Source organism: Acipenser ruthenus, chromosome 4, assembly GCF_902713425.1.
Source record: "Acipenser ruthenus chromosome 4, fAciRut3.2 maternal haplotype, whole genome shotgun sequence".
Classification (NCBI taxonomy): domain Eukaryota; kingdom Metazoa; phylum Chordata; class Actinopteri; order Acipenseriformes; family Acipenseridae; genus Acipenser; species Acipenser ruthenus.
This window is the reverse complement of record NC_081192.1, coordinates 6,600,247-6,624,348: the sequence shown is the minus strand read 5'-3', so window position 1 is coordinate 6,624,348 and position 24,102 is coordinate 6,600,247. Positions and strand designations below refer to the sequence as shown.

At 36.9% G+C, this 24,102-nt stretch overlaps 1 protein-coding gene across 2 annotated transcripts in view; it reads left to right on the top strand.

Annotated features, from left to right (window-relative positions):
- LOC117400636 (cyclic AMP-responsive element-binding protein 5-like) overlaps nt 1-22,752 on the top strand; it is a 141,497-nt gene extending 118,745 nt beyond the window's left edge. For both annotated transcript variants that reach the window (XM_034000858.3, XM_034000859.3), the window contains 4 exons: nt 11,196-11,516; nt 13,514-13,741; nt 18,083-18,191; nt 19,478-22,752. In XM_034000858.3, coding sequence (XP_033856749.1) covers nt 11,196-11,516; nt 13,514-13,741; nt 18,083-18,191; nt 19,478-19,644 — 825 coding nt within the window. In that variant the 3' untranslated portion in view covers nt 19,645-22,752. The remainder of the gene's footprint in view (nt 1-11,195; nt 11,517-13,513; nt 13,742-18,082; nt 18,192-19,477) is intronic.
- The last annotated feature ends 1,350 nt before the right edge of the window (nt 22,753-24,102 follow it).

Sequence of the window (24,102 nt, the reverse complement as noted above, 5' to 3'; positions counted from 1 at the left end):
AAATACATATATATATATATATTGGATATAGACTGATGAAAGGTTTACATATGCACATATTAATGCTTTGTTCTGTTTATATACATGTGAAAGGTTTTTTCGTTAAAACTGTCAAGCAGTTTTTTTTGCAATGCAGTAATGTAATAGTTTTCTGATTTATATATTTTTTTGGAAAACTTGGAAAGGTCTGATTTTTTTGAACCTGTGCAAACCAAAAGAACCGTATTTAAATTGTTATTAGCATTTAACATTAGGAATATAAATATAAAGAATAGACATGCTGGGTTCAGGTTATGCAGTTCATGCAGTGTGTTTCTCATTTAAACCTCAAAGCTGTTGTAGATGTAAAAGAACAGGGCTTGAGAGTTTGTATTTGATTCACACAAATTGTCCTATTGTGGAGTTATCCGGGATTGAAAATGTTTGATCACAGTGGAGAAGGGTTTGATAATCCTAACAAGAGGATGGTGATGTATTATGTAGACTCTGGAAGTTCATGATTGTTTAAGTATCTTGCTTTTGTCTAGAAGACCGGAACTACCCGAGTTAATAAGTACTGAGTTGGATTTCAGTGCTTGCAGAGAACACGGATACAGTCAAATGAATAGATAACTAAAAAGCACAAAGCACAATGTGTCTTTACTGAAACAGAATTTTGAAGATAAATGATTCATTTAATTTAAGTAGCAAAATCAATACCCTAAAAAGTAGAACTGTACATTGAAATGACATCTTAGGAACTGGGCCAGAAAAAAAAGCAATTTGGTAAATGCTACAAGTCTTGTTGGCATTTACAGTGACTACAATATAGACACAATGTGACCGTAATGCATATAACCGAGAGCCAGATTTCCAGTGGTGATTTGCTTTCAGTTCTGGCCATCTCCCTTTGTCTCGGGCCTGCTGATGTGTGCTATGTGGCAGGGCCTGGTTGTTTGAGCGCAGTCAGTGTGAATGCTGCCAATCAATATGACTTAACTAAGGACGTCAAATGGCAGAAGCAGTAAATATTGCTCAATAGGAAAGCTGGACTGGTTTTGTTTAATTTTATTTCATTTCAAGAAAGCATTTAAAGGCATTGAAATTGATTAGTTAAATAAATGTATAAAACAGTGCGATACTAAGGAGAAATGTAACAGAAATGCATGTATGTATGTGGTGTATTTATTACTGTTGGTAACATAAAGGAATTCCCTGTATTTGTATGCTATTTATTTTGTATCTATTGATTATCCCATATTGTGTTCTTCATCACTATTTATTACTGTTTGTGCACTCGTGGATATGTCAGCTGCATATTTAAACTTTGACTGATTCTTGTGACTTAATTAAACATGCCAAGGTCTGGAACAGTAATGAATGATGATTAACACACAGGATAATAATCAAATTAATTCAGAGGATATAAAGTATTCCTTTAAGACCTGTGAAAAAAACCATCAGTAGTGATATATTTAATATTGCCAGATATGGTAGCCTAGCAGTAAACCAAAGTTATCTTTAAATATAGAAACCTTCAAATTTAGTACATGACAGAATTCTAATGAATAAGTAGAACCTCTATTTCAGTGACATGAGAAAACAGAATAGAGGTGTTAAGTTGATTGCCTTTTTTGTCTATCTGTCTGTGTCTGCCCAACCCTCAATGTATCTCTGTCCCCATCTCTCTTTCTCTCTGCCCCTTTATGCTACTTCATCTCTGGAGAGTTACAATATTGTATTACTCAGTAGGGAGAGCACAAATCCACCAAGCAAAAAAGTGCATTGGAAATTGTTTGGTATAAGAATATACAGTGCTGAATGTGTATGTGCATGTACTGTATCATGCTCTTGGAATATCAAATAGACTTTCAAAAATTTGATTTATTGTCCCCATACAGTTGGAGCTTGTATTCACAGGCGAGTGTTTCTAACTTATCCAACGCTACTGTCCTGGGATACTTCTTCCAGACCTGCATCCTGTATACGTTTTATTTTTGGTCTACAGGCATAAAAAAGGCCACCTGGTAGATAATGTTTTAGGTACAGAAAAAATAAACAAATAGAGCAGGCCACAGATATACAGGGGGACATTCCAAGCATTCTGACACAGCATGACTTGGGCAATGTCCCGGCTGCATGACAGGGTACTCTAGGTTTAGAAATTATTCTCTTTCATTTACAAGGCTACAGTACGCGATCATGATATCTAGTTTTTAGCAGGTCAGAGAAGTTGACTTGAATTCTGTTCTGCACGATCTGCACAAATAGGCAGTTGTTAAGAAAACTCTGATTCGTAAATCATGTAGTCTGCCAGCTAACCTGGTCAGTTCAGACTCCGAGTTTCCAAAGGACAGGGAGCACTTATAGACATTCTTTAGCAGTTATTGGACGTATCAGAGCATCAGAACCTGGTAATATGTGGAGGAACCCGTCAATCTGTTCATACATGTCAATCTCTCACATTGTACTTTGGATGTAGGTCATAGTGACTTTTATGTATCTGATGCTGATCATTCCACGGCAGGTTTGTATGATACTAACAAACATCTTTAGAATGCCACAGGTGTATTTTCACAAGAGTAAAAGTAACCTGACGTGAAAAACACACCATATGTGCATTGCTTTAAAAAATATATATATATATATATATAAAAACTAAAACAGGTTTCCAAATCATCCAATGTAACAAAAATGAGAACAGTAAAGTAAGTCTCCTAGTACCTATTCCTTTTTACACTGTTTAACACCATGCAAGAGAAAGCAACTAAATGAAAGTTACAGTATTGTCCTTCGGATGAACTCTGCAGCAGCAGTTGTGAGGCATAGTTCACCCCCAAGTCTCTGTAAGTCACTTTGGATAAAAGCGTATGCTAAATGACTAAATAATAATAATAATAATAATAATAATAATAATAATAATAATAATAATAATAATATTCTTATGGATAGCCTGCCTGAATTCCACCCTCACACTCCGTACAGCTTCTCATGGTGGAGTACTCCTTGTGAGCACCTGAGGCTATAGAGAGCTATCAGTTCTGGAGCTGTCAATTTGGGAGAAAGTTCCTTTCCCTGACAGCATTGCCTTTTAATCCTTTGCTTTTCAGTTCCTTTTGTGCTTTTGTAGAATGCTGATTATGTGAGTAGTTAGTAAAGGTTATACTTTGATTAGGAGGTCACACACCAGCCATTGTCTAGTATAAGTACATTTGGGACTGGCTGGCAGGTTAATTTTGGGTAAAGTCATCGCCCAGGGACATGAGTTAGTTGCTGTTTTCCCAGAGTTCATTTTAGCAGGGAACCTGGTGCCACGGGCATTATGGAAGTCCCAATAAATCAAGCTTGCAGTATACTGTATATTGCACTCCAATATCAGTCCTATTGCATCAGTAGAAAAGAAATAAAAAAACGAAGGGGTTACCTGTATCAGGAGACATCTGTTACTAATTCTGCACACTGGTGTCTTTAAAAATGCTGTAACAAATGCATACCATCATAATCTGCACAAAAAGTGCTGCACAGTAGATAAAGAGTATTCACACACTCCTTTTCCTGAATAATATAGTATGGGAAAAATGGCAGATGTTTAAGATCACATTTATGTAAAACACTGTAAAACATATTTTCTTAAACACCTTAAAAATAGTTATTTTGCAAAGAGAACTGTGTAGTTGGATCTAGCAGTTTAAGAGTTCTAGGGGGTACTGTGGGACCCCCTTGGCTTAACATGGTGAACATGACACAAACGTTGTATAGTTCTCATTGTTCCTACCACGGTTAGTAAACTGTTAATGTATGTGCTGTGGCTAGGCCATAATTAGTTAGTAACATTATTTTGTCACTGTTATGTTGGTATGCAGTGTGCTGTGTTACAAGGGCCCTTTATGAAAAGAAAACTGCACAAAATATTGCTCTGTTTCAAAACACATCCATTAAATTGACACTGTGCGCATGGCTGCCAAGGGCATGAGCAAACGATTTGGAGCCGTGCACTTTTTTTGCTTTTTTTTGTGTGGGAAATCTGGTATATGTTCACACAGTGGTACCAGATAGGCTGAACAATAATACATGGACTGTGATGCAGTCAAGAGTGACTGTCAGTCTGTAACTGAGGGTGGGGTGAGGGAGTAGCCATGGTACTTGTCAATATATATATATATATATATATATATATATATATATATATATATATATATATATATATATATATATATATATACTTAAACTCTATGTCTCTCCACCCCACACACAGCTTGCCTGCCTTTAAATTCCCATAAGAAATCATTTGAATTGCTTCAGCTCCTAGGGGGGGAGGAGTTGAGTCGTTGCTCATTACAGCTTTTAGGGGCAAAAGGGAAATATAATAAAGTGAACTGATATTGGGACGGTAGGTGTGGGGCACTCTCTGTCAGGGAAAAAAAGTCGTTTGAGGGCCTAAGCGAGTAAATGAATGAATCTCTTTTAAAAGTGTGGGCATGTAATTAGCCTTAGTGCAGTGGAGCAGATGGGAAGCCCAGACCTTGGGGATAGAACAGGGAGAAATATTGCCAGGGAAGAAAAGCACAAGGTTTATTTATTTGGTAATTTATAAGATCCATTTACACGCACACGCACACACGCACGCACGTACACACACAAATGTGCTAAGTGACTTTAGTGCAAATTAAGAATGTCTGTTCTTTACACTGTAAAACTTTTCAATTAAGGACTTCAACACTCATTTGTTCATGGAGCTCCAAACAGTATAACTTTCTTCCACTGTATTTGTAAGAAAAGGTTGTCTGTACCAGTGGGGGGAAAAACAGAGCTGAGTCTTTAAGCCCTGGGGGTAAAAAGAGGCCCATTGTGGTTGCCAGAGCTGGGACTGCAAAGGTTAAATTCCTGGAGAAAAGGCACACCATTAAGACATTGAACAGTCAAGTTGAAACTAGTTGACATGAATTGAAAAGTGCCTGTATGTTGCAGACATACAGAACCTGCAGCCTAGTAAAAAGTATTAGATTGTGTGTGAGGGAAATGTTTCATATTATCCCTAAAAGGTAATGAATGTATATCAAGACTGTGCACTATTTTACTCTTTGAACAGCTATATTTAAAATAGTCTTCTATAATACTACAGTAATATACAAGTCCAGGTAGGCCTACTTATGAAAATAAAAGCTGAACTGAGGAGACGTAAAGCCGAGGTCCTATTGTAAGTGACTCTGCAGCAGCAGTTGTTGATGCATAGTTCACCCCCAAGTCTCTGTAAGGCGCTTTGGACAAAAGTGTCTGCTAAATGACTAAATATAATAATAATAATATGTATTATGTTACTACTTAACACAGACTACTTGACAAAGCCACCTCCTCACCCAGAACTAATATCTATATGTATTAATGCCACATGCTGCATAATATTAATGTCTGATATGTGTTAACATGAGGGGTGGTTCAGGGTAGATGGGTATTCCACTACCTCAGCTCTTACAGTTGACAACAGTAAAGTAAGATCATGTATGTATGTATGTTGTTGTAAAAATATGTATTATAAATAGCAATACATTACTCCAGCCCCCTTCTCTCTATTAAGAGCGTGCTTTCAGCTGCAGTCAGTCCATACTGATTGCCTTTCACTTTGAGCAGGCAGTGTCTTAATAGAGGTTTGATGAGGGGATGAGAGGTCAGTGCAGTACGGCGAGTTCAGTAAATTGCTATGCCCTTTGATGTCCTCCTTCCTTGTAGGTCCTCACATTCTACAGTGTCATTTTATCACATCTGTGCCATAATGTCCTTTGGCATATACAAAGCTATTTTGGCTTTCTGAAAAGCAGTTCCTTCATTAAAATGCCACGACTCAAGAGGATATTTAAAACAAAACCCTATTAGTAATTACAGAGCTTTACTTTTGATTATTTTACTCTGAAAACAAGGATAGCTTGTCCATCCCTGGCCCCCTTTCAGCTGCACCACTAATTTACTGGGATGCTTTGGATAAGTTCCACCTGATTTAACATGTGGGAACCAGACAGCGGGTTCAAAAGTCATCATTTACATGATTGGGAAGAACTAAAGGAAACAATTAATGCTGATTAAGACTGATATGAATTAACCTTTTGCATGCTTAAGGAGAAAAAAATCTGATTTGCGAACAGCAATGTGAAAACATATAAATATTTAGTAGTAAAGTTTGAATTTCTGGTTGAGACGTGTGAGTAAAAATAATACATTTAAAATGGATACTTTATATCACCTACATTTTACTAATATTTATTGTCTTACTTGGTTAATACCCTATTACAGTATTACAGTTGTAGTCAAAAGTTTACATACCCCAATGGAAATGTATAATTTCTGGAAATTTCTCGAAAACAAATAATTACAGGAAAAACTTTTGTAGCAAAAGTTTTGCTTTTGTGGATGAGGGAAAAAAGTTACAAGAAATAGATTTATTTATTTCATCAATTTTTTTTCAAAACTCAAAAAATTCTAAATCAAAAGTATTCATACCCTGACAAGAAAAATTTAATTAATAGCTAGCTGAGGCAACTTTAGCAATAATAACCTTGCTTAAACAATTAGGATATTTGTCAATGAGCTTTTTGCATGATTCTTTAGTAATTTTTGACCATTCTTCAACGCAACATTTTTCCAGTTCATTCAAATTGCAAAGACTTCTCTTCAACTCACAGCCTTCTTCAACTCGTACCAAAGATTCTCAATCGGATTTAGATCGGGACTTTGACTAGGCCATTCCAGAACCTTGATTTTATTCTTCTTTAACCATTCTGAAGTAGATTTTGATGTGTGCTTTGGATCATTGTCGTGTTGGAACGTCCAGTTGTGCATTAAACCAAGTTTTGTAGCGGAGGGTTTCAGATGATTGGACAATATTTTTTGGTATGCTATGGAATACGTTTTACCATGTATTGGAATTAAATTTCCTGTGCCATTAAAGGAAAAACAGCCCCATAGAAGGATATTACCACCTCCATGCTCGACAGTAGGTATGGTGTTCTTTTCTTTGTACGCCTCACTTTTTCCAAACGTAACAACTATCAGCATGACCAAATTGCTCGATTTTTGTTTCATCACTCCACAAAACCTTTGACCAGAAGTCATATCCATCTTTAAAATGCTGTTTTGCAAACTTTAAGCGATTGTACTTGTTTTCCTAAGAGTGGCGTTGTGGCAGTACCATGAGTCTTGTACTTCTTGATAATAGAAACAGTAGTTAAAATTGAGATACTCAAATGCTTGGAAATCTTCTTGCATCCTTCTCCAGCTTTATGACAATAAATAATTTTTCTGCCTAAGGTCTTTACTTTTTCCCATATTGACTTATTGGTAATGACAGTAATCATCCTATGCCTAACCTTTTTATACTCTCTAAGAATGTTCACCTGCAATCCAGCATTTTCTAGACTTTTCTAGAATTAGGTTCTGCATTATCATATTACAATTCTAGCACCTTGTAGACAATACTATCATAGCATCAAAGGGTGTGATTACTTTTGAATTAGCATTTTTGGAGTTTTGCAAATAAAATTGCCAAAATAAATAATTTGTAGATTATCTATTTCTTGTAACTTTTTTATATGAAGCATATAAGTGTTGCACAGGATTCACTGCCCAATGCTTCTGCAGAGACTTTAGTGACCAGAGCAATGCTAATATGCTTCCCTATTTGCTTAAATAGTTTAAAAGCATGGCACATAATGGTCACAGAAATAGCAATCCAAGCACACAATAAGATATTAATCAAGTGCTGTAAGAAATGGAACATTAAGAAAATGTTGATGGTAATGAATAATGCTTTATGAATTTAAAAGTAGTTAACCATATTCACAAAACTGTCTTACACTTAAAGCCTGTTCAGCTGAATTAAATACAGTTTTGCTTTGAGAAAACTGTCTTTGAGTGTTTCTAAAGAGTGCTCTGAGTTTAATCATCATTATGAGTTTGTTTCATCCTCTGACCTTGTAGAAAGCTTCAAAAGGTTTTAAATGAAGAGGGGGTTCAAGTCGTGTGACCAAGGCAGCTTAGACTTCTGTGGAATTTTCAAAAAAATACATCTCTTTGGAAATCCATGTCTTTGGAAATTATGAAAATGCATGAAAGAAAACCTAACAGGATCGAAACATTTTGCTCTAAATGTAATGAATTGTACGCATGTGCAGATTATCACTGAAAATAAGCTGCTGTTACTGTAACTGTGTAATCAGCTTCTTAACATTTCTATATGCTTAGCACACCTCTCTCAAGGGAGCGTGTATTTTAGGCAGTCCCTAGGTGCAGGTTTGACAGTGTTTGTCAAATTATGCCGTACTCTTATAACACTCGTTTAATTCAAAAGGGGGAATTTTTCATGGAAGGAGTCTATGTGTCTCTTGTACCATGTTGTGTGGGTGCACATACAGTATGTACGTGTGTGTTCGGGCAGGTACTGTACCTTTACATAAACCCTCTTAGTTTGGGGTGTATGGGGTGGGGTGAGGCCTGCTTTGTTTAGTTTTTTTCCCTCATGGTAGGCCAGCTGCAGTAGGACTGGGGTTGGCACAGGTTGGTCTATGACCACACATTGTAGCCTCGACTGATAAATAAGCAGGCTAATTGAATTTATAAACAGATAGCTCTTCACTGCCAGCTGGACCACTATCAAAATGTGTGATAAATGACCGCCCGCCAGGCTAGACCTCAAGCTTACACAAAGTATCTGAGCACCCCCCCCCCTCCCTTCCTTAGCACTCGCTCCATCCCCCCCAACATTTTGGCAAAGTGCCAGTGCAACCAAACCTGAGGCAGGCTTGTTTTACTGCTCTGATAATGTTATTAAGTTACTAGACTGTGGTTGATGTTAAAATCCCACACTGTTCTGTTGGAAAGAGAGATTGTCTGCTCTGATTCTGGGGCTGGGTGCTGCTGAGTGTGTGCTTACAGCATTTGATGTGTTAGATGGAGGTGTGATGATAAACCTAAAAGTTGAATTGTTAGAAAACCGGCAAAGCCTGCAGTAAACTCTCAGGGTACTATGTGTTAAATATAATATGCTGTAGTGTGAATGTAATACTCCAGACAACAGATATAAAACAAGACTAAAGCCATTAGTATGTACACTGTTAGTTGACAATACACCCAGTACTGCCCTTAGAGGTGGGCTATCAAGGTCCTGGATGACCATTACAATAGGTAGATGAAGATGAAGAACCTAGATGAAGATTTCAAACTCTGCAGTCCTCTTGGACTCTTTTCAAGTACTCATTTATGTCCTGCGTTTAACAAATTGTAAACAAGAGGGTTGCACTGAGTCATGGCAGTACAGACTTCTATAGCTGGTGGCTCTTTTCTGTAAACATGGTGTTGAGCCTTTTCAGGGTTTTCCTCAAGATCCAATCCTTTAGTACAGAGCAGTACATTAACTTTAAGTAATTGAATAGAATACACTGAGAAAGGGTGATACAAAAAAAAAATATGTACATCAGTTAATAAAATAAATAAGGTACTGGTTCCAAATGTGTAAATTAAACTAAATTTAATAACATTTTCATTTTTTCCCCAAAGTACTTTGTTTGCAATTAACTTAAAGGCTCAATCTGGTTATGGATTTCATAAGGTTACCATAAAAATAAATAAGTAATGCAGCTGCCAGGCACATTAGATAAATGATAAGCACTGTGGGTTATGTGTCGTTTCAAAAGGCTGTATTTTATAATTGGCAGATCTAAATCATTCATGAATGATAGAAGGAGGGGGGGGGGGGGGGGGCTGTAATGTGAAGTAAAGCCCACGCTACCACAGCACAGCATCGTTTAACAAGACTCCAGGGCAGGGTGATTGCACCGCTGCACTGGGAGAGAGGATGAGGTAGATAGCTGGTCTGTGACCAGGCCTGTGAGCCAGGGCAGCTGGCCGCCACTCCCATAGGGGATACTGAATGTGGAGCTTGTTAAATATATGGACCCCTTGGAAATGGCTTGCCTTGACTGAAACCAGCTGTGTGTCAGGCCTCTCGCTCTCACTGTCCTCATCTGCTGTCTAAACAAATGAATATACAAAAGAGAGCTGTGGAAAGAAAAAAAAAAACACTTTATTCTGCATTAAGATGGATGTCTTGAAAATGTCATTAGCTTACAGTATATATATATATATATATATTCAATCACGTAAATATCAAGTATAGAAGCACGGGCAGTGAAGTCTGAAGTCCAAAACAAAACATGACTAGAACTTGTATTTCTTTAAATGGTGCCCCAAACACACATGAAAGAGCAGCACAACTCACTTAAAGGGTGCCTGTCTGAGCCTCGTATTGAACTATAGTATAACCCAGCTGTAAACTGCTTTTTCTTAAGCACAGTCATATACCCCACCCGCTTGATAATTTCTAGGCATTCTCTGTTTCATTTATTTATTTAAAACTATTGTGCCAAGAAGTTAACCATTGAGATATTCCCCTCCTTTTTTTCCCAGTAGGCCGTGTGCCTTCAACCACCCAGGAATTACGGTAATAATTGTCTTACCGCACTGCCCTGTACACAACTTAAATTGTTAACAAAATAAATTCAAACTGCCCAGACATCTATCCATTGCCAGATTCCAATCTCCCTATTATTATAGTTTCTAGTGCAGTATATAGTGCAGTATAGGGTGGTATAAAGAAGGTAAGAAGGGCTTGAGGACTTGGGCGCAGGTTTCACAGTGGATTATCCAGGCTGTAAATCCACTCTTCAGTTTATTTTAAATCCATTCGTGACAGGAGTTGTTTTTTAACGGCGACCCTGGTGCACTGATCTTCCTACAGAGTCCAGTCTAATGTGGACAAAAGCTCTTTGGAATGAACTTCAATGGCAATGCTGGGCACTACCATGGCAATGATATTTTAATTGGTAATGACAGCATAAAAGCACATGCAGCTGCATAGTTGAATGGTATCACCGCGGTAACATTTTCATATGATCGCCAATGACAATATCATGTAATTACCAGAGCCTTTATTGGAACAAATATGAAAATATTTCAAATCCATTATGTTGTTGCTTATGTTAATGACGCGGCCTACCAATGGTGCTGCTTGGGTTTCCTCAGGAGAATGCACTGCTTAAATATCACAGTACCCCTCAGTTTTTTCTTTTTACTTTCATGTGGGGCCAACATGCTTATTAAAATGAACAACCTTTCTAAATTCAGACACATTACGAATAACATACGTTATTTTGTTTTCTTTACCCTTTCAGAGGCTGAAGGCAGCCCTGTCACATCACCCGGCAGCCATGTCCAATGGAAACATGAACACAATGGGTCACATGATGGAAATGATGTCAGCTCGACAGGAGCAGGCTGCTCACCATCACATGCACTCCCACCCTCACCAGCACCCGTCTCTGCAGCCTCCTCACCATGCCTACCAGCAGCACCACCACCATGCCCACCCGCCGCCCCAACACCACCACCAGCACCACCAGCAGCAGCAGCAGAGCCACCCGCACCACCACTCACACCCGCCACCACACCTGCACCACCACCAGACCTCCCCGCACCAGCAAATCCAGTCCCAGGTACTCGCCACCAGACAGGCCAATCTTGTTCTGCAGGGCTGCCCATGAATGTTGGGTAACGAGCTTATGTGATTTCTCTTTTCAAAATGTTTATACTAGTACATGAAGGAGCACTTTAATGAAATCAATTATGGTTACTATATTTGTTTTTCTTTTTTGTATTTAAATGTTTAAAAGTTCATCAAATGTGCTAATCTGATATGATAGATAAACAGAGCTGTGTTATCTTCATATTCAATGTAATTATAAGTTTTGGAGCAATAGTCATTATCAGAATCAACCCCCTAAGTAAATTTGCATAGATCTAGAAGCATTGTACTGTATTTATTTTTTTGGCACACTGACCTCCATTTGAATTTGCTATATAGCACTTACTGCCTGTAATCACATTTAATTTTATTGTGTGTAATTCAACTTAATTTTGATAGCAGTAATTTAAATGATTGGAATGCCCTCAAATAACCAGCAGTCACGCACTGGCTTACGGCTCCCTGGGTTTTCAGAAATAAAGACAGCGTTCAAGGATGCCTGTCAACATGAAGAGATGGCGATTAGAGAGAAAGGCAGCCTTGCTCGTTAGGGTTTTGGAAGGGTGTACAACATGTGGTGCTCTTAGTCTTTTTGAAGTTATACATTACTTTCATTTTTGCAAAAAGGGTTCAGGATCTCCTTTTGGTTTTAGTTCCCCATAGAAACTGAATACCTCCGCTAACTGTCTATTTTTGGGATGTTTGTATTTTAATGTTTGTATTTTCATGTTAGCATTTTAATGTTAGTATTTTAAAACTTCGTTTTAGGCATTCTAGCATGATACAACTTTTAAAAATGTTGATGGAGTGTAACTAAGACACCATTAATGTATTAACAGTAACCACATCAATGGCTATTAACATGGCAGTGCGTCCTCTGCTGACTGGCATATTCCTGTTAATAAAAAAAAAAAAGAAATCCTATATATCAAAATGTTATTTATTTAGCATGCCTGTAGTCACAGTACTTTTATGACCAAAGAAGCTAGATAGAAGACAAAGATGACAAACTGTGAATTAAACATACTGGAGCCGTTTATTAGTAAAACTATGGAACACATGTAGACTGTTTGTTTTTTTGTGGGTGTTGCATTTGCTTCACTAGACCATAGACAGAGCGTGTTGCCATGTTTTTTTTTTTTTTTTTAATTTATCTTTCGGAATCTTTCAGGGGGTAACTGGCACTTAATGTTTTGGACTCCTGCTATTCTTGACTTAGTGCCAAAATGTCTGCGGATTGGGGGTTGGGTGGGGTAGGGGGGTGAAGGGGAATTAATTTGTTTTACCAGTCCGCGCTCTCTCTCTCTCTCTCTCTCTCTCTCTCTCTCTCTCTCTCTCTCAAATTCAAATTCAAATTGGCTTTATTGGCATGACAATAAAAATAATTGTGTTGCCAAAGCACATATATGGCATAACCGACTCAAATATACAGACAAATAATTATTATTATTTTCTTTTAATACTAACAGTATCCCTCCTCCCTCTATATTAATACAGTTTCAACAGGTTCTCCTTCTCTGAGGCTGATTCTGTCTTGATTCATTTCAGACGTTATAAAGGTTGTAGGCCCATTATAATGCCTGCTTCCAAAACTTAAATATAGGTTTCTTGGTAAGTTTTATCAATAAACACTAAGGGGTAGTGATGCAATTGGCACCCTGATTTAGTATTTGATTTTCTCTCTCTCTCTCTCTCTCTCTCTCTCTCTCTCTCTCTCTCTCTCTCTCTCTCTTTAAAAAATACTTTATTGGCATGACAAGTTCAACAAGTATTTCCAAAGTTACACTGCATTAACACAAAAGAACAGACATGAAGTAAACAATTCTATTTCTGAGTCAGGCTTTTCTACTATGTGTCTCTGGCCCTGTGGCAGGACTCTGCAGCTATTACTGCTCCTCTCTCTCTCTTTTAATTTATTCTGTAACGTCATCACTAATTGAACTAATAACTGCATTTGATGTGTGATAGGTGTCACCCGCGGCCCAGCAGATGCAGGCAAGCCAGACATTACAGTCGCCTCAACCCACTGGAGGCCGGAGGAGGAGGGTGGTGGATGAAGACCCAGACGAAAGGAGACGGAAATTTCTAGAAAGGAACCGAGCTGCCGCCACGCGTTGCAGACAGAAGAGGAAAGTGTGGGTGATTTCACTGGAAAAAAAAGCAGAAGAACTAACTCAGACAAACATGCAGCTTCAGGTATGGAGCTGTACATTGTGCCACTTTACCAAACCAATGTGTTGACACAGGTGAGCTAATTCAGAGGTTGCTTTCCACATAATGAACAGCCTCTGCAGGGTTTGGCTCAGCACAGAGGTACCAAGGAGCCTTTGAAACCCTGTGGGAGCCAAACAGTTTCAACAGGTTCTCCCTCTCTGAGGCTGATTCTGTCTTGATTCATTTCAGACGTTATAAAGGTTGTAGGCCCATTATAATGCCTGCTTCCAAAACTTAAATATAGGTTTCTTGGTAAGTTTTATCAATAAACACTAAGGGGTAGTGATGCAATTGGCACCCTGATTTCGTATTTGATTATCGTGTAGGCATTTATCAATGATAATCGATGCATTGACATTTTGTTTTCCAAAATAAAGAACAAACATTTGTTTTTTAACAGAAGATCCAATAACTAAAAACACTGTTATGCATAATAGTTAAACAAAAAGGCACAACTTGCATTCAAATTAGAATACTTATTAAAAAAGAAATACAAAGGACTTGAGTTTTTAACGACTGGAAAGAATATGCATGCGTCCGCATCAGATGTCTCTTTAAACGCCACGGTTATACACCTACCTAAAACCGCTGCCGGCAGTCATTATGACGGTTACATTTTAAACAACATCAATATTAAAATGAAACACAACTATCTGATACAACTCAAAAATTTTATTCACGTACATCATATGAAACATCTGCACAGCGGAAGCACCGTATTTAAATGAACATTTAAACATAAAAGGGTTTATTTTCTAACCACATATAAAGTACTACTTCAAAAAATGAAAAACTATAATGAATAAAAGAAACTAGTGTGTAAACAGGTATATGTACATACAAAACTGTAAAAACAAATGGATTTTAAAATTTAAAAGATGAAATCTCTCCTACTGATATTTTCCCTGGTGCATTCCTTGTACAAAACGATGGAATTGATGGCTGTAGAGATAACAGGCTTGTATATTTAATATATATATATATATATATATATATATATATATATATATATATATATATATATATATATATATATTGTAGGTTGTATTCAAAATAAAAACATGTATTGTAAAGGGCAGTCATTTTGACGGTTTCACTTTTAAAATTTAAATTACTCTACATGTGTGAAAGATACGCGGTTGTCCGTTCTTGACTTTTCCTAAATACATGTAGTAAATACCCTGATAGCGTTTGAAGGGCAGGGTCGCTCTACCTCTACCTAGAAGCGCCAAAGCCGTCACTTTGACTGCCTTTTGCAATACATGTGTTTTTTTTTTTATACAAGCCTGTTGTTATCTCTGCTGGACCTGGCAGCCACCAATTCCTTCGTTTTGTACCAGGAATGCACCAGGGAAAATATCAGATGTCATTTTGGAGGCTGTGTGGTCCAGTGGTTAAAGAAAAGGGCTTGTAACCAGGAGGTTCCCGGTTCAAATCCCACCTCAGCCACTGACTCACTGTGTGATCCTGAGCAAGTCACTTAACCTCCTTGTGCTCCGTCTTTCGGGTGAGACGTAGTTGTAAGTGACTCTGCAGCTGATGCATAGTTCACACACCCTAGTCTCTGTAAGTCGCCTTGGATAAAGGCGTCTGCTAAATAAACAAATAATAATAATAATAATAATAATAATAATTTTGAACAGCGCTTCGACAGAAACATTTTGATCAGAAAACTGCAAAGCAGCAGGCTGCTGCACCTCAACCTGGATTCAGTACTGCACCGACTGACACACGCAAGAGAAAGCATACGTTACTTTCGTTTTAAATTAAAAAATCCATTTGTTTTTACAGTTTTGTATGTACATATACCTGTTTACACACTAGTTTCTTTTGAAATGTTTATTATAGTTTTTTCTTTTTTTTTATGTAGTGCTTTATCGTGGTAAGTTAGAAAATAAACCCTTTTAATGTTTAATTGTTCATTTAAATTTCATTTTATTACTGATGTTTAAAATGTAACCGTCATAATGACTGCCTGTGATGGTTTTAGTGTTAACATTGTAATAATAATAATAGAAAATACAATATTTTAACAGAAGTAATGTCTATCTGAACTATCGTTGTTCATTACTGTTAACATTTTATGTCCAAAAGCAAAACATTTGAATTAATCTCACAAATCCTGACTAATTTAACTATTGTACTAAATTCATCTTCTTTCTATATACTATTGCCATATAGTCCAAACACAACATGCTTTGAAACAAAAGCTAAATTAGTAGAGTTAATAGATTTAAAAAAACATTAAAAAAAAAACAAAAAAAAACGTTTTGCCTTAATTTTTAAATCAAGATACCGTGAATACAATATGCCTACTGATTTGGCTGGTCCAATGCGAATGTAGAGGCCTAAAGTGTGTATCCTAGCAACGCGCTAATCTACTGTACTAGTAGAAAAAGAAGCACACTCTCACACACTCAAGGTTTTAATGCAAACCGGCAACAGGAGACTTCAAACTGGGTTCTAATTTTATGCATCGATTCACCAATATGTAAACGAAGCTTGGTAAATTTAAGGACAGATGATCAATAATTGATGCAGCGATTTCATTGTTGCACCCCTACTAAGGGGTAAATCTACTAAGATTGACCAGTCGCAGCGCAAACATACCGCCATTTGCATTTTCGTTGCAACAATTTGTAAAGTATTCATTTTGTCGTATGTACCAAGAGAAAATATGTTAATGAAAATATACTCATTTAAATATTTGTTGCGTCTTCTTAGCGAGATCTCTAGCATACATTGTGAGAGTCGTGTGACATTGTTCAAATAAATAGCGTCAGTTGAGTTATGGTATGCTGCAGCAGAGAATGTCCAAAGGATAATGTCTATACATGCAACGGTGCAAGAAAAACATAGTTTTTGTTAAATGTTAAACGTCATTTATACAATGCATTCTATTCTGTATTCATTTGATCTATTTTCATAGCTGGAGGGGTTAGTGGCACATGTGTGCAGTCTATTGCTCCCAACATGCTGGGAATCCAGAAATGTCATAGAAATTTGTTTTCAAGGCTTGTAAGTACACCCTGGCTTTAGTGAAAATTAGGTACTTGGGTGTTCGTCTAAAAAATACATCGAGTACAACTGGCAACACACGAGAAAAAGCAGACTGGGAAATGCCAGAAACAATTGCGACTGTTTAAAACGTGCTCTTAAAAAATTGTTGCAATTGTAAGTGTCTCAATTGTCAGCAGCTTTAGTACATCTCATTACAATATTTGAGAAACCTGACTTGCACTATCTCCACCCCCTTTTTGCAAATTTATGCAGGAACGCCCATAATTACATATTCATCCAAGGTTGAATCGCAAACAGAAACTGCTGCCGCAAAACATTCCCTAAAAGTCGCTAACAGCATTGCGCTTGTTTAGTACATTTCACCCTCGACTTCCTTGCAACTGGTTTGCAACTATTGCAACATGTGCAACACATCTACCCATGAGTGTTAAATCCAAAGAAGCAGCTTCAGCACAGCAGATGCCTGACAGTATTCTGAAATCTTTAGAATTGCTGCACTGTATGAGAAATGTATTAACAGAAAAAATAGACTTGTCTGGGGGGAAAAAAAACAGGTGGACAGTGTTTCTTTTTCTTTAAAAACAAAACAGGTACAGATCTCTCATCCTGCTATCACTGTGCTATTATTGTTTCATGTTGACCTGAATTAACTTCTGAAGTAAGTTAATACAAAGCTGAATGACTAGTGCCAACATTGCTTTGAAATTTGATTGAAATTTGAAATAAAAAAATCATAATTATTTTAAATAAATAAAAATAAAAACAAAAATACTCACTGAAATTGCTACCTGAAGTCTGTGTTTTAGTGAATTTTATTGCAGGTTGCATTTTATAGCTGAAATTGTGACGCACATCACAATCATTAGCTAAACTGCTGCTATAAAGCGGGTGTTTGTTATAATTGTGTGTAATTAAGGTTAAAATAAGCCTAACCTGAACTGTAATTCAGTGTGCCTGTTTTCTAATTGTAACTCTTCTATGTTAAAGTTCCTTTGCTGTGCTGTGTAAAACAATATTGAAAATAAAGTCAAAGACCAAGATCATCACTGCTATCCCTTTTTAAACCTGGTCAAAAACCCAGATTTTGTGTCATGCCCCCTTTATATAACACATGCACGTAAATTTGTGTTTCTTGATTTGGGACAGAATATAAACTTGTTGTCATGGCTACTCACTGAGCCAAAAAATAGTACAACACTTTTAAAAAGGGTTTAAACAGGGATGTTTAGGCAGGTTCTCTCCTCAGTTCTGTAGGTGTAAGGTTCTGCTGTCTGTTAAAGGTTTTGAACTTGTCTTTTTCAGAATGAAGTCACTATGTTGAAGACCGAGGTGACACAGCTAAAACAACTTCTGCTGACGCATAAAGACTGTCCAATCACTGCCATGCAGAAGGAGTCACAAGGCTACCTAAGTGAGTAGTAGTAGTCGTAGTTGTGAACTGCAAATAATCATTTCCATTTTGCCAATGAAAAGGCCTACTGTACCTGCCAAACCTTTACAGACAATGTTGCCTGGGTTTTGGAAGACTGAGACTTTTTTTTATAGAATCTACAACCAGCATCACCAACAACAATCCTATCAGCAACCAGCTGCAACTTTATGACCCAACTCTTTTTTATAGTGCTTCCTCCCTTTCAGACTCAAAGCCACCTGGGAACTGTAGTTCAGAAGTCATTGTTTACGAGCAGGGTTGACATCGAGCAGTACGGGCCCCGCAGCACTGTGTTTCTTTAAACCTGATTAAAGAATGGCAATCTAAACTATGAACGAATTTGCGTTCATATACTAAATTCATAAGAATGTGTCCGGCCTTGCATTCTTTATGCATGGTGCTTTTTTAATCTAGAAGAAAACCCTTACCCTCCAACCCAACTTTTTGCCACTAAGACATCTCTGCACCCCCTTCATCCTCCTTGACTGGATCAATGACCAGGGTGCCCCCGCACATAACATTCTGCAGAGACATGCTTTGTAACATGGACTGCTACCGATTGGTCGAGGATTCATCCCACAGCAGGAGAGCAATGTGAAAATGCCACCATTCTCTGCAGGTGAGGTGACATGAACACTGCAGCACTTTGACCTCCTCCAAACTCTTTTGGATTGGCTGTTTCTGGACTCGTTGTTCAGTGATGGATGTGCCGCTGGTTTAATAGATAGATTCTAGACATACAGTTAAGCTAGAAGTACCAACAAAACTAAAGATTTTTTGATCCGTAATGTCTGCTGAAGTTTGCATGAGTTATGTTGCAGTTAGCTCACCATGATTTCTGATGGGGGAAAAATCAGCATGGATGGGAGGGAGTATGTGGGTCACATTGTAATATCCTATCCAAAATGTAGAGTCCTACTAACGGAGCATTGCAAACCATGTTACCAGTAATATGGACCTCAAAGTTTATCATTCAAGGTTTTTAATTTCTATCATAAAAAACCATAACAATTCTAAACTATAAAACAAAAATCTCCAAACTACATACAAGCCACTAAGTAGAACTTCTGTTGTTTTATTTTTGTATTTCTTAAAATATTGTGCAACTGAGGATTTGGAATAAAATGTTTAAGAATCAAGACCAAATGCTCGCACCAGTTTGTTTTTTTAGAATTTTAACACAATGCAGGTTTTGTTTAGACTGTTTGACACCTGGTTGTTTGGTTCCAGGCAGACTGGATTAATTCGTTTTTTGTCATCCCCAGGTCCAGAGAACAGTCCGCCAGGAAGCCCGGCCCCAGTGTGCTCCCAGCAGCAAGTCATTCAGCACAACACCATCACAACCTCCACTGCTGCCGTCAGTGAAGCTGTGGGCAACTCTGCGCTAAGCCAGCTAGCCAACCACAGAACAGACATGAACCCGGTTCTTTAAAAAACTCACTGCAGGCCATAAATTGCTTTCAAAAAGCAAGGATAGCAAAAATGCCATCACTTCATTCAGGACTTTTAAAGAAAGAAAAAACAAACAAAAAAAAACTGAAGCCTGGAATCAAACTTCTTAATAGATTTATATGTGTTTTTTATAGTTTAAGTCTTGTTTTGTTTTGTTTTGTTTTCTACTTATAGTTACAAGGGAAATATGCAATTAATACGTATATGATATTAATCTGGGAAATGCTTTCAGTCTTCCTCTAATTTTCTGGTACAGATCTAAGGATTTAAAAAGGAATATTGTAGTGATATTCACAGCCAGTTATCAGCTTCGATTTAGCTATCAAACATGGCAATCTGTTTTACTGCAACTGTTTACCAGCATTTTGGTTGTATCCAGAGAGTGTATTGTTCTGTATATGTTTTCGTATTTGTATTGAGGGGGCTTCCTTTGGTGAACTTGTTAAACTTCATTGGCTCATTTAATTTGGTGATAGTTGAGATTTCAGACCATGCTTGTACATTTTATACATTCTGCTGCTGATATTATTGTCTATTGGAGAGTAAGAGCGGTTATTGGTCATGCTTGTTACAATGTTCAAAGTGATACGTTTGTCTGACTTCTCATAGTTCGTACATGGTTTCACTACTACTGTAGGCGCTGTGTTAGATCGGTTCATATTTTCAGCAGCACATCCAAGCTATGGTGGATGTCTCTTTCACAACTTCTTCTCATGCTTTATTGTTTGAAGAAATTGTTTTTTTTTACATCACTGTGGTAATACAGGAAATACTGAGTCATATTTTCAATTTCTCTCATCACTAAAAAGGGATTTTAACCTAAATGTGTTTTAGATGTTCTTAGTTTTTTTAACTACTGTACCTTTAAATGTAAAATATTGCATGTCCTCTTCTTACCATTAAAAATATGGCATTTTATTGACATAACGTGGTTCAGGGAGGGGTTTTGAATATGTGGAAGAGTAATCATCCAGTTAATTATTGAATCTTAAAATGTAGCCATAGAAATGTATTTTGAAATTGTCAGCCTGTTTCCTTAGTATTACTCCAATTGTATGACATGGGGGTTTAACTTCTAGATTACATTACAGGTAGAAATGAAAGATCCACAGCTCAGATAAGCTCATTGCTATTTTAATGTCCCTTAATGTGGCGCTTGTGATCATCTCTCAGAAACTGCGAGTTTTAGTTATGCAAATGTCTGGATGAGACATACAAAGTGTGGCCAGGGAACAAGAGCACAAACTAGTTCTGTACCTCTACAGATTGTATTGTCTAACTGATGTCTAAAACCACGGTGCCTGCAAGCCTACTTTGTGCTATGCTGTAGTGTTTGCTGTCATCCTCATAGACCACCCAGTTATATACAGCAGCAAACAATTCTCTACATAGAACACAGGCATTTACTCAGACCCTGGAAACTTTTTTGAAGCTTTATGAAAATAGCAATTTTTTTAAAGATATGTTTTGTATAATAGAAAATAAATCAAACATATTAATATTGAAACAAATAATGATATTAAGGACCAACTATGCAAAGCAGCTTACTGCTTAACATTGTTTCAAAGACCTCTGCATGGCTAACCACAATGGATTGCCTGTTTTTTTTGCATCTCAATCATTTGTCTTTGTGGTGTGCCCCCAGGTTATATCTGTGTGTGTGAGCATAGGAAGGCATGGTTTCCGGGGGCATTAGCTGCAGTAGGTACCCTGTCAGTACAAATTCATTCTTACAGTGCATTTGGCATGAGGTCTAATCTTTAGTGTGCCTTTGCTAAAGCTGAACAACAACAAGGGTTTTTTTTGTATTAATACTGCATCCAGTCAGCTTGTACGGTACACAAGCCAAGTATTCAATAGCAGTGAATAAGCTCTGTAACATCATGTATTACCTGGACCAAAAAACATATAAATAGATGCCATGTATTTATTATTTTGAAGTTTAAAAGTAAATTAATGCTATGAAGTAAACTAATAATAATAATAATAATAATAATAATAATATAATAATAATAATAATAATAATAAATTCACATTCCAAAGGGAAACTGGGTTGTGTCTGACATTTACAGATCAAACTTGATTTAATGACAGTACATTGAAATACAGAGTTCAGAATGTGTGTTGTGGATGGATTCAGTCTCCTGTGGGTGAAAGTTTTAAAGCAGTGTACAGTGTGCTTTCAGAAGGGCTCCATCAAATAAGAAAGCAGCCTTAGAACAAACTGTCTGGATGTGCCTGGTTGTGTCTGTCCTGTATATAGATGGGTTTTATTTGTATTCTTGTTGGGGCCAGTTCTTTATCATTCTCAAACAAAAACAACAGGAGAAAGATGTTACAGACACAGTCCTGCCTCTTTATCTGGATAGTTTTAAGGAGACATTGGCTTTCTCATTCCTTGAAGTATTCAATATTTGGTGCCTTTTCTGGCAAGCAGTATTATGTTGCTGATATTTGCCTACAGCTGCAGTTTACCACAGTGTTTCTCCACAGTTTTATATCAGTGTTTGAGTCTTGTTTTATGAGATTCAATCTGTAATCCAGACTCAACAGCTATACGCAGGGATCTTCTTACAGAGAAGCATTTTATAATGAGACATAATGAATGCTGGTTCACCTCATTGTTTAGGCTTCTGCAGTTCTTGTCGTTCACAAGGCAAAAGCTATTTTGCATCTGAAAGTGGCAAGCCTTTTTGTTTGTTGAAAACTTACAAAGCAACTTAACTGGAATGCAGTAAAATATCAAATGTAGCTAAAACTAACACACCTAAACCGTATTTTCTTTTATATTGTATCTGTTTACACATCCAAAGAGATTACTTCTTTTAATTTTGGTAAACCTGCACTGATTCACACCAAATTAAAATGCAGATGCAAGTTTGTAAAGATATATAATCATTTATTGGTACTCCTACTAGATGTGCTCTGGTAGTAAAATACAAAAATGCTTTCTCAGATATCTGGTTCTGCCTACTAGTTTGCATTATTTTGGAAGCGCTCTCTGTGGGTACATATTATTTAATATTTTTAGTAAGATGTTCTGTTCAATAGGTGGCATTTCTCTCTCTCTCTCTCTCTCTCTCTCTCTCTCTCTATATATATATATATATATATATATATATATATATATATATATATATATATATATATATATATATATTTGGTTATTTTCTGGGGAGTTGAAACCAAAAAAAAGTGGCTAGAGTGAAGGATTCAATATAGACGCATTAGTGCCACCTGCTGGTCATTTAACAAACATAGCTTGACATTCTCAAGAATCTAATTTGAATCTAAAGTGGAAAGCACTGTCAGGAGCAAATTGTTGCTGTTCCTTCAAAAAACCCTAAATTAGTTTTATTATGTTATTTCTGAAAAGATAAATAACTGTTTAAGTTTTTTGTAAGATTGGCTTGGTTGGAATGGATTTCTTAATTGGTTTTCTTACTTGTTTCCATGCAAACTATTGTAAAAAGTGGCTGTGTGGTCCAGTGGTTAAAGGAAACAGGCTTGTAACCAGGAGGTCCCTGGTTCAAATCCCACCTCAGCCACTAACTCATTGCGTGACCCTGAGCAAGTCACTTAACCTCCTTGTGCTCCGTCTTTCGGGTGAGACATAGTTGTAAGTGACTCTGCAGCTGATGCATAGTTCACACACCCTAGTCTCTGTAAGTCGCCTTGGATAAAGGTGTCTGCTAAATAAACAAATAATAATAAAAAAGGCCTTCTTGTTGGTTAACGAGTTACAAGGTTTTAAAGGACAACAGCAGAACTGTGTATCCTTGAAAGTGCAGAACTCAACTAAATTCAACCAAACAAATCAGTTGTTGTAGTTATTATTATTGCTATACTACTACTTCTTCTTCTTCTTCTTCTTCTTCTTCTTCTTCTTCTTCTTCTTCATTTTATTATTATTTGTTTTACTATTTTTATTTTGTAAGCAAATACTGGACCCTATCTGCCTGGGAATGGTCCAATTAGATTATAATGGATTGTCAGTTGATGCTTGTTATTGTTTTCTATAATATGAGATTTAAACTAAAAAGAAATATTTCCAAATATTGTTTTATTCCTGTAAATGATTTAAATTCTAGACAAAGGGAATATTTATTGTCAGTGCGATTTGTTTCTTCCTGCAGCACCTGCAGACAGGGTCTCTATAACTCAACAGAGCTTTAATACTTAATGTTATACATAAAATGTAGCCGTTCAAGTTGTGTAAACTGTTTCTAAAACAAAATATGACATTACCCTTTAACACAGAGTTTGGCAATAATATTAAGATAAAGATTTTTACAGTTTGATGTAGCTTTTAATGCACTTTTGTCTTCTGTGAATGCAGAGGTAATGATGGCCATATGTTCTGTCTTCTGTTACTACACCAGCTAAAGAGACACCACCTCCATATATATATATATATATATATATATATATATATATA